The sequence below is a fragment of the Tachyglossus aculeatus genome, chromosome 9 (assembly GCF_015852505.1).
Source record: "Tachyglossus aculeatus isolate mTacAcu1 chromosome 9, mTacAcu1.pri, whole genome shotgun sequence".
Classification (NCBI taxonomy): domain Eukaryota; kingdom Metazoa; phylum Chordata; class Mammalia; order Monotremata; family Tachyglossidae; genus Tachyglossus; species Tachyglossus aculeatus.
The window spans coordinates 26,327,615-26,342,256 of record NC_052074.1 but is presented as its reverse complement, the minus strand read 5'-3'; the positions used below and the strand labels follow the sequence as shown (position 1 = coordinate 26,342,256).

The window sequence follows — 14,642 nt, the reverse complement described above, 5'->3', positions numbered from 1 at the left end:
GAGGCTTGAGGGGGGTGTCGAGTCCAGGCAGAGGAAGGGAAGAGGGCCTTGTCATCCGAGCCAGATTGCTTCTCCTAAGCTTAGCCATGGCTATCCATCGGAAGCACTCGCTATATAGCTTGCTGATGATGAAGATTCCTTAGATGCATGTGGATAATGGGAAATAATTCAGGGTTGATCCATTTTTCCTGGTGGGACTGACTCATCAGTCCTGCCCTGAAATGTGAGCAATGATCTTAGAACTGCGGACTCCTCAAAGTCCATCGCTTCAGCTAACCCAAGGGAGGCCAGGTTGATGACGGCCCAGAAACGCTTCTTTCCAAGCCCACCCTCCCACTACATTGTTCATACGGCGAAACACATTGCTGAACATGAATAAAATCAATCACCGGATAAAAATCACCAGCTTCAAAAGCTTCATCTTGGGCTATTAGCAAGAGGAAGCTGTTTTCAAATAGAATTAACGGAGAGGGGGAGATCAATTGTTAGATAAGATCACGATATTCTTTGTGGCTGGGATGACTGCTAAAGTTTGCGTCTCTCCTTGTCACCCTTCTGGGACCATCAGAGAGGCCAAACAGGTGTCAAGATGAGCTGTCATTGGCCCTTCCTCGATGTAGCCCTGGGGGGTTTTTGGCTCCACAAATGGTTGGTTTGCGGGCCAAAATGGGCTCTTACCTGGATAACATCAGAAGCCTTCCCTTGGCAGCAATGAATTTGGGGATGGCTAGCTGTTGCTTACTCTGTTTTTTTAAATCTATGTTTAGGGGAGAGTGGTTCCACAGAGACCGCTTCCCCATTCCTTCTCTACCTCTAAACTGTAAGCCCGACCTCTAGACTATAAGCTCTTTGTGGGCAGGGAATGTGTCTACCAACTCTGTTATATTGTACTCTCCCAAGTGCTTTGTACAGGACTCTGCACACAGTAAGTTCTCAGTTAATATGATTGATTGACTGATTGCCTCCCTCCAACCCCTGAATCTGCTGTTGAGAGGAGAAAGGGATTCTGATCGCTCCTCCCCAGGCAATGATTTGTCACCGAGAGGTGGGTTTTGCTTCCTTTTACCATGGTGACTGGGTCAAGGACCTGCTAACCCTACCAGCTCCCATTCCTTCTTACTCCTTCCCTTAACAATTGGTCCATGTGGCTTTTGGAGGAGGATGGAGGATAGGCCTTCTCCGTGGAGAGCTGTTGGTTTTCCAAATTACTGCCTTTTGAGATCCAGTAGAGAGCCATCTTTGGCTTTCAATTAGGTGTATTATATTTTAATGGTATTTGTTAAGCACTTACTATACCCAAGGCATAGTACTAAGTGCTGGGGTAGCTACAAGCTAATCAGGCTGGACACAGTTCCTGTCCCACATGAACTCACAGTCTTAACTCCCATTTTACAGATAAGGTAATGGAGGCACAGTGAAGTTAAGTGACTTCCCCAAAGTCACATAGCAGACAAGTGGCAGAGCTGGGTTAAGAACCCATGACCTTCTGACTCCTGGGCCTTTACTCTATCCATTAGGCCAAACTGTTTCTCTCATTTTTGAATTTTTGTAGTCAATAGGATATGTTGAGAGAAGAGCCCTGTACAAAGCACTTAGAAGAGTACGATAGAGTTAAATACTATCCCTGCCCTCGAAGAGCTTACAGTCTCGTGGGGGAGACTTTCTCCCCGCTGCTGTGTTAACAAGGGGAGGGAGGGAAATGACAGGCGCTTTTATGTCCTGACTCTTGGGCAGCTATTTTGAGCTTGGGCAGTGAGTGATTTGACTCTTAGGCGGCTTGGGCAGTGAGTGATCGACTGTTGGAGGGAGCATCACCGAGCACCTCTGACCTAGGGCATGTTGGAATTGTGCAGGGCCTGGACGTCGACTGGGATGACCTGTGGGATCAATTTGAAGAACGGAGGTACCTGAGTGCTAAGAAGTGGAGAGTCGGGGAGGACCCCTATAAGCTGTATGCCTTCAACCAGCGGGAGAGCGAGAGACTCCCCAGCGACCGGGCTATACGGGACACCCGCCATTTCAGGTACTGCCTCCTCCTTTCCCATAGTGTCTTGTCATTATCTCCTTGTGCACTGCTTTCTCGGTTGTCCCCGCCACCCGGAACTCAGTTGCGGCGTGGTGATTCTTCCTCCTGCCATTGTGTTGGTGGAGTTAGGACTCTCCAGCAAAGCAAATTCATTCTCTAGCAAATCGAACCCTGCAAGGTCTCTACTGCTCCCATGTTGGGGGTCTCAGAGTGCCGGCCCAGGACCAGCGCTGGCTTTAAGATGGTGATGGTGGGCCCTGATGAGGCAAAGGTGGGGAATCTGTGGAAATTTGTGATCTCACTGTTGGCAGGGAAATTGTCCGTTTACTGTTATACTGTACTTTCCCAAGTGCTTAGTACCATGTTCTGCCCACATTAAGTGCTCAATAAATATGATCGACTTGAATGCATGAATGGATCTTCTGGCGCAACCTGAAAGACCCTTTTCGCTTTCGGGGTATGGGCGGCTTCTCTTGCTATTTTTTCCCTTCCTAACCAAGCTGCATAATTATCAGGAAAGAGTAAACTGTGTAAACAGACGATTTTAATAAGCATGAAATGCCCAGGCTTCACCTCGCAATGTACAGACGCCAACTAGTCAATCAATCAATCAATCATATTTATTGAGCGCTTACTGTATGCAGAGCATTGTACTTTGTACTTGGAAGAGTACAATATAACAATAAAACAAAGTTGGTAGACATTCTTTTCCCACAAATGAATCAATCGATGGCATTTGGAGTCAGAGGTCATGGGTTCAAATTCCAGCTCCGCCAATTACCAGCTGTGTGTGACTTTGGGCAAGTCCCTTAATTTCTCAGTGCCTCAGTTACCTCATCTGTAAAATGGGGATTAAGACTGCGAGCCCCGAGTGGGACAACCTGATCACCTTGTAACCTCCCCAGCACTTAGAACAGTGCTTTGCACATAGTAAGCACTTAATAAATGCCATTATTATTATTATTATTATTTATTGAGCACTTACTGTATGCAGAGCACTACACTAAGTGCTTGGGGAAGTACAATATCATAGAGTTGGTAGACAAATTTCCTGCTCCCAAGGAGCTTACAGGATAAAGGTGGAGACAGACATTAAAATAATTTCCAGTTATGTACATGAGTGACTTGGGGCTGAGGGTGGGGTGAATATTAAGTTCTGCGCATAGGTGATGTAGAAGAGAGAGGGAGTAGGGGAAATAAGGGCTTAGGCAGGAAAGGCTTCTTGGAGGAGATGTGATTTGAGCTTTTCATTCATTCAATCGTATTTATTGAGTGCTTACTGTGTGCAGAGCACTGTACTAAGCGCTTGGGAAGTACAAATCGGCAACATATAGAGACGGGCCCTTCCCAACAACGGTCTCACAGTCTAGAAGGGGGAGACAGACAACAAAACAAGTAGACAGGTGTCAAGTTAAGCACCCAAAATCAGTGTGGCCTATTGGAAAGAGCACAGGCCTAGGAGTCTGAGGCCTAGAGTTCTCCTACCAGCTCCTCCACTTGTGTGCTGTGTGACCTTGACTAAGCCACATAACTTTACCCAAGAAAAGAAGGGTTAGGGCACATTCTTTCTCCTCATTATCACTTTCCGGTTTTAAACAGGAAACCAAAAGGTGAGACTTCCAAGGGAGAAAGATGTTTTGCCCGAGTTCATTAATCAAGCCTGACCGTCGTCTCCCCAGCCCAAGCCAAAACTCACAGTTGTGCCAAATCCTGTGTTGGGGCAGATGTGGGTGTTTTCTTTAGCTATGCAATGGATCCGGTGTCCTCTAGCCCAGAATAACGAACGTCCTCTCTGTACAATCCAGAATGAGGATTTAGAAGGGGTAAGATGAAAACAGTCTTGGGGCTAGCAGAGCTGTTCTGTTGCGTATTTTATGTTGTCTTTTTCCTCGGCTGCATTCCTTTTTTAACCAAAGCAGGGAGGAAAGGATTAGGCCTGGGGAGGGAGGGACAGCTCACAAGCTGGCCTCATTCTCTGAGAGTACAGATGCTTGGGGAGCTAGGATTGAGCTGGGAAAACTCAATCTATTTTGTGCTCTGGGCTTCTGACCTCCGAAGGGACTGAAAGGCCTTGAGGAGAAATGTGCTTTTCTGGCTTCCACCTTTGGTGCTGATGGATGCTCGCACTGTAGAGAGCTGTCAGGGAGGACCTGCTGTCAGGGAGGGCTCAGCGTTGCAGGTGGGCGGGGAGCGTGAATTCATCATGCAGGGAAAGAGAATGGCCTGTCATCTTAAGACTTGCATTTCCAATACGACTTCGACCTCAGCTCCTCCTTGGAGGTTTGGGGGCCCTACCAGGGCAGAGGAGTGTCAGGTAGGACTTGAGAGTAGGCAGATCTTCAGCTCCTGTCCTTCAGTCTAACTCTCAGTGTCCTTGGGCAAATCATTTCCTTTCTAGAGACTTCACTTTTCATCAACTATTCAGTAGACACAAGCTGTCTGTGCCGCCTCTGAGCGTTTTCCACCCGACTTAGCCAATGCCTACAACTTAAGTTTGCTACTCTCCCAAGACGACCCAGCCCACAGTCTTCACTCTTCTAACACCAACCTACTCACTGTGCCTCATCTTGTCTCTCTCACCACCCACTTCAAGCTCACATCTTCCCTCCCACCTGAGACTCTCTCCCTCTTCAAATCTGACAAATCACCACTCTCCCCATCTTCATAATCAATGGTATTTATTGAGTACTTACTGTGTGCAGGGCACTATACTAAATTCTTGGGAGAGTACAATACAGCAGAGTTGTTAGACACGCTCCCTGTCCACAACAGGCTTACAGTCTGGAGCGAAAACAACTAAAATCACATCTCCTCCAGGAAGCCTTCTCTGACTAAATTTTCAACTCCATACTTTATTTCTCTCCCTTCTGCACCACCTACGCTTTGAGTCTTTACCCCCAAGCATCTAAGTACTCACCCTTCCTTCTCCCTGCCATTGAATTTTTGTACATGTCCTAAGACTCTCCCTCTTCCTTAGCTCCACAGCCCATTCAGGAAGACCACTTACCAACTCTTCCCATTCGGAATGCTGTCTGCACCTCTCTCACCTGCCTTTAGGGTAAAGAAAAATAAATGAGCTAAAACAAATCTCCCTCTTATCGCCCTGTGATCTGTTAGGGCTTTATTCTGAGACCAGGAGGATAGAAAGAAAGGGGAAAAAAAAAAGTTCTCATTAACGAGAGGAAGCACTCAAAAACAGCATGTGGGAGGGGTTTGAACTAATTAAATTTGCTTCCACTTTTCTTACCTCGGTAATTGGATTCTGATTTATGGAATGTGCCTGAATGGTTCCAGGACTGGTGAGCGACTAGCCAGGCATTAGAGCCGGCAAGGAAGAGACGGGTGGCAGATAGTTTTCCAAACCGGAGGAAGCCGGATTTCAGGGGGAGGAGGCTGGGAAGCAGAGGAGAGAAGAAGGGAGGGATAAGTTTCATTCAGGCGACAGCTGTCCAAGTTAAAGAGAAGCAGCATGGCCTAGTGGAAAGAGCCCAGACCTGGAAATCAGAGAGCTTGGGTTCTAATTTCGGCTCCCGCCACTTGCCTGATGTGGGACTTTGGGAAAGTCGCTTCACTTCTCTCAGGTTCCTCATCTTTATAATGGGGATTCAAAACCCATTCTCCCTCTTACTGAGACTGTGAGCCCCATATGAGGTCTGGTGATCTTGGATTACCCTGGCCTTAGTAGAGTGCTTGGCACATAGTGAGTGCTTAACAAATGCCACAGTTAATGTTTGGCACCAGGGTACTTGCCCTTCACAAGAGAAAGGGGGGGTGTCATTTCTCCTCACAGCCCATGCTGAGGAGGGGAGGGTCTGTCACAGGCGCTGTGAGGAAAAAGCAGCAAAGAGGCATTTTTGCCCTTTGCCCAGGAGGGCTTCAGCTTTGGGCTGGCATGGAATTTCAATTCCAAAGAGGATGTGTGTGGGTAAGGAGCAGTGTGATCATGTGTGTGAGTGTGCTTATGTTTGTGCGTGCACACATCTGACTGTGAGGGGGCCACAAGTCTTCCCTAACCAGAAGAGTAAGTATGTGTCTGTTATATTGTTATATTGTATCAAGCACGTATAGTGCAGTGCTCTGCACACGGTAAGCGCTCAATAAATATGATTGACTGACTGACCACTCCTCTCCTCCCCACCACAGATCCTATCATGGAGACTGAAAGTATATTCATTCACTCATTCAATCAATCGTATTTATTGAGCGCTTACTGTGTGCAGAGCACTGTACTAAGCACTTGGGAAGTACAAGTTTGCAGCAACATATAGAGACAGTCCCTACCCAACAGCGGGCTCATGGTATATATTAGGTGAGGGTCAGTGTCAGGCCAAGAAGAGTAAAACCCGAGGACTTCAACCCCTGGAAATGCTATGGGACGTTACAGATTTGTTTGCCAGTTTGTTCGTCCTGTGCCCTGAGCTCCAGTGGACAGCAGCAGGGTCAGACCAGCCTGTCATAACCCACTGTCGGGCGCTGGAAACGAGGGGAGACGTTTCAAGCCTCCCATCTCCATAACCCGTCCGGTTTCTGCATGATTCTTGGGGCCAGGTGGCTCCTCACTTTTCTAACGCTCTCTGACTTGAACAGCTGGATTTGTCATCAGCGGAACAGAAGAAAAAATGTCTGGTGGGGGCCCGGGGGCCCTGGTTACCGTGGGATAGCAAACGGGAGAGGTCAAATTAGGCTGCTAGCTGGATACCGGAGGGAATCAGATAGTGGGGAGGCTCAGCCGGCCTGCCCGCCCTGGCCCAGTCAGAGCACAGGTCACTCCACTTGACACGTTCACCGCTTCGGGTCCAGTCATCATTTTCCAGAAAGGAAAATTCCCTGTTCTCCTCGGCCTCACCATGAAGAATTCTTTCCTCTTATCCTTGTCTCCTTTGATCCCAGAGGACTCAAGGTTGGCCCCGGTCCTTCCTCTCCCTTCTCGGTATTTACACCCCTGGAATGACTGACTACATCATTCACTGTTTTCCCTAAATTAGACGCCATCCAGCCTTAGTGGGATAAAAATCTCCATGACTGGAATTGCTAAACACAAACCATGTTCATCAGCCCAGTGGGAGTAGGCGTTTCCACTTACTCAGCCTAGAGTCAGGAATTCCACAGTAAGGTACAAGCCAACCCCACAGCATGACTTAGTGGAAAGAGCACGGCCTGGGAATTAAGGGCCTGAGATTTCAGTGCCAGCTCTGCCACCTGCCTGCTGTCTGGCCTTGGGGGAGTCTCTTAACTTCTCGGTACCTCAGTTTCCACGTCAGTAAAAATGGGGATTCAATATTTGTCTTCACTCAAACTTAGACTGTGAGCCCCAAGTGGCACAGGGACTACTCTCCCAAGTATTTAGTACAGAGCTCCACACACAATAAGCACTCAATGAATTCCATTAACTGACTGATTGATCTATCTATCCCAGTGCTTGGCACATAGTAAGAGCTAAACAAATACCGCAAGTGTTGTTATTACTACTGTTATTATTAATGTTGTTATTACTGCTATTAGTAGTAGTATCATCATTATTATTATCATTCTTTGGCAAGCCGGAAATTCCCAGTGGCTATATAGCCAATCTGGGGGTAACTTGGAAACGTTCCCAGGGAGAAGCAACCTGACCTAGTGGACAGAGCACGGACCTGTGAATCAGAGGACCTGGGTTCTAATCCTGCCTCTGCCACATGTCAGCTGTGTGACCTTGGGCAAGTCATTTAACTTGTCTGTTACCCCATCTGCAAATGGGGATTAAGTGGAACTTGGACTGTGTCTAACCTGATTATCTTGGGTCTCTACCTCGGTGCTTAGTTCACTGCCCGACACATAGTAAGTGCTTAACAAATAGCATAATATAAAAATTGCCAGCCCACTGGAAGTGGCTACCCATGCATTTCAGGTTAGAAGACCACACTTTGGCACTCCCAGGGAGAGACCTTAGAAGTGGAGGAAGATTAAGAGCAGGGTGAGTTTTGAAGATGGAATTGGTTTAAGTACCTTGATCAATGGCAGCCAGGTAACTTGTGTTGATACCAAGTCTTTTTTCCCAAAGAGCTCAAATCATTTTAAATGAAATCATTTGAGAGCTCACCTCCTCCAGGAAGCCTTCCCAGACTGTGCTCCCCTTTCCTCTCCTCCTCCCGCCCATCGCCTCCCCTCCCTCCCTCCACCCTACCCCCTTCCCCTCCCCACAACACGTGTATATTTGTACATATTTATCACTCTATTTTAATGATGTGTATATAACTATAATTCTATTTATTCTGATGGTATTGACACCTGTCCCCTTGTTTTGTTTTGTTGTCTGTCTCCCCCTTCTAGACTATGAGCCCGCTGTTGGGTAGGGACTGTCTCTATATGTTGCCGATTTGTACTTCCCAAGCTCTTAGTACGGTGCTCTGCACACAGTAAGCACTCAATAAATACGATAGAATGAATGAATGAAAGTAGGAATAACGGCTGATGAATGAATGAGTGAAGTAAATCACTTCGCTTTTCTCTGCCTCAGTTACCTCATCTGCAAAATGGGGATTAATCAATCAATCAATTAATCATATTTATTGAGCACTGTACTACGTGCTTGGGAAGTACAAGACTAAGATTAAGACAAGATTAAGACTGTGAGCCCCACTTGGAACAACCTGATTAACTTGTAACTACCCCAGCACTTAGAACAGTGCTTGGCACATAGTAAGCGCTAACAAATACCATTATTTGTAGAGAGAAGAGAGAAGAGAAGCAGCGTGGCTCAGTGGAAAGAGCCCGGGCTTTGGAGTCAGAGGTCATGGGTTTGAATCCTGACTCTGCCACATGTCTGCTGTGTGACCTTGGGCAAGTCACTTAACTTCTCTGAGCCTCAGTTACCTCATCTGTAAAATGGGAATTAAGACTGTGAGCCCCACGTGGGACAACGTGATCACCTTGTATTTCCCCCCCAGTGCCTAGAACAGTGCTCTGCACATAGAAAGCGCTTAACAAATGCCATTATTATTATTATTATTATTGTTATTATTGTTATCATTATTATTACAATGCAATGGAATTAGAATGAAGTGTACCCAACCTGATTATCTTTTTTATACCCCAGTAATTAATACACTGCCTGGCACATAGTAAGCACTTAACAAACAAAAAAAAAAATCCAGGAGGCCCTGTTCAGACTGCAACCAGCCACATCCAAAGACAGAACCAAAATGTATCTGGAGCAAGAAAAGCCTTGAGTTTTCATCGATCTAGCGAAGAAAAGGAGGGGAGTGGGTGGAATTGGGACAGGCCGCTCTATAATTTGAGGGTGGGTCAGTAGTTTTGTCAAACGAATAACACTGGAAAACTGAGCAAATCCTCTCAGCTCTGCCTCCTCATCGACAGCGGCAGATTTCCTTTTGAGTTGGCAGTGCTTCGGGCCCTAAATGAAGTTTCGTTCCCTAGGATGAAGGAACACAGGAACCTGATCAGGAAGTGAATCAGACTAACCCTTCCTGGCAATGGGAACGCTCCAAGTCATTGTCACCCAGCCCTGGGCTTCACCAAAGGGACTTGGTCTTTTAGTACCTCTTTTGTTCTTCCTGACAAGTCTTCTGAGGCTCGTGCCAGACCTCCCGAAGTGTGCTGGCAACATTAAAACTGTCCCTTTTTTTATTGCTCTCTTTCCTATGCCTCTCTCTTATCCCACCTCGCCTCCACCAGTCCTCGCGGCAGGTTGCCTGTGATAGTGCAGTGTCTTACAAAGCTGCTCAGGAAGTCTCTCCTGCCAAAGCTCCTCACGGGTTCTTTTTTTCTTTTAATAGTATTTGTTAAGTGCTTACTCTGTGCCAACAACTGTACTAAGCGCTGGGGGAGATATAAGGTAATCAGGTTGGCTAGAGTCCCTGTACCACATAAGACTCCCAGTCTTACTCCCTATTTCACAGACGATGTGACTGAGTCGCAGAGAAGTGAAGTGACTTGTCCACAGTCAAGGAGCAGGCAAGTGACAGAGGCAGGATTAGAACCCAGGTCTTCTGTCTCCCAGATTCCACGCTCTTTCCATGAGACTACTTTTCACAGCTGTCTGGAGCCGTAATATCAAATGGATGGTGTGAGAATCGTGAACTATGCCGACAGACTCCTTTTTCTGGAGTCTGAAATAAGGATTTGGAGCATATTGAGGTTTGAGTTTGGGTTTTTTTTTTTTTGCCTTTTAAAATGCAGAATGTATAATGTCCGGATAATTTTTTTTTTCTGGCTTAGGAAATGATTGTGACAGCTCTCCTTTAGTGCAGAGAAGAAACTGCAGTGAGAGCATGAGGAAAGGATGAGAATTGGGACAGGAGAAGCAAGGCGTCAGTAGGGTGCTAGAGAAGCAGCATAGCCTAATGGATAGAGCATGGGTCTGGGACTCAGAAAGACCTGGGTTCTAATTCTGACTCTTCCTCTTGTCTGCTGTGTGACCTTGGGCAAGTCACTTTTTCTCTGTACCTCAGGTACCTCAGCTGTAAAATGGTGATTAATACTGCGAGCTCCAAGTGGGATCTGGACTGTGTCCAACCTGATTAGCCTGTATCTACCCCGGGGATGATCCACTAAGACCCAGCCTGACCCTCTGGCCTAGACTGTGAGAGAACTTTCCAGAAAAGAGCGGACTCAGTCTCCCTCTGTCCATTGCCTTGTAGGTTAGAGATTTTAAGAGGATCCTTGCAGGCCTCATCATCTTTGCTGGTATTGTTGGGCTCTGGCTATCACCCAAGTAAGGCCTCTTTGCAGGAGCTTCGGCTAATCTTGGATCTGGAGGAGGCGTCTTAGCCGCTCCTGTTTTCAGCCGAGTAGGAATTAGGTGCGGGCTGTGGGGAGCATTTGAGGCTACCGGGACTAGGCGAAGAAAACATCAAAAGTTCTGTCATATTTTTCCCCAGAAGGAAACAAACTTTTCCTTCTGGAAAATTACTCCAGTTGGAAGTCTGGGGTTACAGAACCTAGGGGAAAAAGCTGTGGTGACCTGTAGGCCGGCTAGATTGAGAGAAAGGATTAGGCTTTTCAGGCTCGGGTTGAGAGCGGGAACGTTGAGCACGGAAATGTAGACTTCTGAACCCATTCTGGCTCTAACACCCTTATTCCACCCAGGGCTGATACCCTGACCGGCTGAGAGACCTTGGGTTAGCCTCCTTTTGACTCACCTCCGGTCTTGTCCTCCTTCCCCATGCCTATAAAAGCATAAGGGGATTGATTTCTAGCCCTAAAGGAAACGCTGTACAATGCTGTTGCCTCTAACCACCTGTGACTTGCTGTCATCCTGGGATCTCAAACTGGAAAAAACAGCCTAAGCGCCCAGGAGATTCAGATTTGATTCCTAGATGGGAGGCCGGTTATTTCGCGGTGGAACCTGAGCAAGATTTTTTTCCCTCTCTGGGCCTTGAGGGTTGCCATCTGGAAAATGGGCATGATTGAGCTTACTTTGTCCCCAACTAGCAGAGTTTTTTTTTTTGTGTGTGTGTGGACAGCCTATGCATGTTTGTAAAGCATTTTTCAGCATTTTGGAGAAAGGCTTAATTGGAGAAATCCCTGGTCCCATTATAGAAGAAACATTCTCATTTTTGGCTCTGGGTTTATTCCACATTTTGGGGCAGTTAGAGGAAGGCAGTCCTCAGGGGGAGGGGACTGGGCAGGTGCATATTAATAATAATGGCATTTATTAAGCACTTACTACGTGCAAAGCACTGTTCTAAGTGCTGGGGAGGTTACAAGGTGATCAGGTTGTCCCACGAGGGGCTCACAGTCTTGATCCCCATTTTACAGTTGAGGTACCTGAGGCACAGAGAAGTTAAGTCACTTGCCCAAAGTCATACAGCTGACAATTGGCAGAGCTGGCATTTGAACTCATGACCTCTGACTCCAAAGCCCGTCCTCTTTCCAATGAGCCATGCTGCTTCCCCATGTTGTGTGGGGAAAGGAATTGACTTTCAGCAGGCACTTGTTCCGGAGTTGGGTGAAATTGACATGAAATAGAAATTTTGCGCCTTGTAGGGAATCAGTGTCACCCATGAAATGAGGTTAAAGGGGAGTTTCTGATTTTCCATTTGCCACGCTTTGTTCAATGGCTGTGTGTCCCTGGCCATGGAAGTTGAATTTAATGCTGGAGGCATATCCCTGGGGATTCCACAGTCTTGAGGGGCAGCATGGACTAGTGGATGGAGCTGGGAGTCAGAAGGACATGGGTTCTAATCCCTTCTCTGCCACTTGTCTCCTGGGTGACCTTGGGCAAGTCATTTCACTTCTCTGGGCCTCAGTTACCTCATCTGTAAAATGGGGATTGAGACTCTGAGCCCCATGTGGGACAGGGACCATGTGCAACCCGATATGCCTGGGGCCATCCCAACGTTTAGAACAGTGCTTGGCACATAGTAAGCACTTGGCAAATAACACAATTATAATTATTATTATTATTAGTGCATTCTCCTGTTATATGTTGCCAACTTGTACTTCCCAAGCGCTTAGTACAGTGCTCTGCACACAGTAAGTGCTCAATAAATGCGATTGAATGAATGAATGAAATTCTCCTCCTCCCCTGGCTGAATAGGGCTAGGGGGAATGGAACAGTGCTCAATCAATCAATCGTATTTATTGAGCGCTTACTGTGTTCAGAGCACTGTACTAAGCGCTTGGGAAGTACAAGTTGGCAACATATAGAAACAGTCCCTACCAAACAGTGGGCCCACAGTTTAAAAGGGGGAGACAGAGAACAAAACCAAACATACTAACAAAATAAAATAAATAGAATAGATATGTACAAGTAAAATAAATAAATAAATAAATAGAGTAATAAATATGTACAAACATATATACATATATACAGGTCCAGGGCTTTTGATGATGAGGAGGAGGATAATAATGATGGTACTTGTTAAGCACTTAGTATGTGCCATGCACTGTACTAGCGGTGGAGTAGATGCAATGAATCTGGTTGGACACAGTCACTATCCCATAAGGGGTTTACAGTATAAATTAGAGGGAGTAGAATTGAATCCCCAATATATAGGTGAGGAAACTGAGGCACAGGGAGAAGCAGCATGGCCTAGTGAATAAAGCACAGGCTGGGAGTCAGAAGGACCTGGATTGTAATCCCAGGTCTGCCACTTTGCTGGGTGACCTTGGGTGGGTCATTGCACTTCTCTGTGCCTCAGCTACCTCATCTGTAAAATGGGGATTAAGACTGGGAGCCCTATGTGGGACAAGGACTATGTCCAACCTAATTAACTTGTATCTATCCCAGTACTTAGTACAGTGCCTGGAACACAATAAGTGCTTAACAAAAACCACGAACCCCCGAACAACAGGAAAGTGAAGTGGCTCCCCCAAGGTCACATAATAATAATAATAATAATAATAATAGCATTTATTAAGCACTTACTATGTGCAAAGCACTATTCTAAGAGCTAGGGAGGTTACAAGGTGATCAGGTTGTCCCACTGGGGGCTCACAGTCTTCATCCCCATTTTACAGATGAGGTAACTGAGGCCCAGAGAAGTGAAGTGACTTACCCAAAGTAACACAGCTGACAAGTGGTGGAGCTGGGATTTGAACCCATGACCTCTGACACCCAAGCCCGGGATCTTTCCACTGAGCCACGCTGCTTCTCGGCAGAGCTGGGCTTAGAACCTAGGTCTCCGGCTCCCAGGACCATGCTCTTTCCATTAGGTCATGCTGCTTCTCCACTTGGGAATACACAAAAAAACAAATAAATTAAAGACTGCCCTTTGCCCCCAGGGAACTTACAACTACTGGAAAAGTCAAACACTTAATTTTTAAACGTAATTCAAATTGCGGTATTTGTCAAGTGGCTACTGTGTGACATACTAAGCTAAAAGCTAGGCTAGATAAGCGCTTAGTACAGTGCTCTGCACACAGTAAGTACTCAGTAAATACAATTGAATGAATACAAGATGATCAGATCGGACACAGTCCCTGCACCACAGAATGCTCACAGTCTAAGGGGAGGGAGAACAGTTATTTTAATCCCCATTTTAAAGGTGAGTTAAGTTTATTTATTTTACTTGTACATATTTATTATTCTATTTATTTTGTTAATGATGTGCATTTAGCTTTAATTCTATTTGTTCTGACAACTTGACACCTATCCACATGTTTTGTTTTGTTGTCTTTCTCCGCCTTCTAGACTGTGATCCCATTGTTGGGTAGGGACCGTCTCTATATGTCGCCAACTTGTACTTCCCAAGTGCTTAGTACAGTGCTCTGCACACAGTAAGCGCTCAATAAATGCGATTGAATGAATGAATGAAGTCACACTGCTTCTGAAGGCATGTAGCCTTGTTCTGCTAACAGATCTCTGTTGACACACACGAGCAGTTCCATCTCTGGACAAAGAATAGAGCAGGGCCGTTGATTTGGGTGTGTGCCCCTTCTCACTCTTCTTGGGCAACTCAACTGGCAGGCCTCCTCCCACCCACCCACCACGCCAGCACAGCAGGGTCCGACTGCCTTACGGCCACCAGACCCGTTCTTGTCTGTGGCGGACAATTTGTGATCAAATATTCAATATTTAATTTTCGTCTACGCGGCTGTTCATTGGCGCTTTGACCTCTTCCTCTGCTGGAGGATATCAGTCAGGATCACAGTTGCGAACCTCGGTTTAACT

At 46.4% G+C, this 14,642-nt stretch overlaps 1 protein-coding gene across 2 annotated transcripts in view; it reads left to right on the top strand.

Annotated features, from left to right (window-relative positions):
- Positions 1-14,642, top strand: part of GALNT14 (polypeptide N-acetylgalactosaminyltransferase 14) — a 137,081-nt gene that overhangs the window by 69,994 nt on the left and 52,445 nt on the right. For both annotated transcript variants that reach the window (XM_038751704.1, XM_038751703.1), the window contains one exon: positions 1,854-2,023. In XM_038751704.1, coding sequence (XP_038607632.1) covers positions 1,854-2,023 — 170 coding nt within the window. The remainder of the gene's footprint in view (positions 1-1,853; positions 2,024-14,642) is intronic.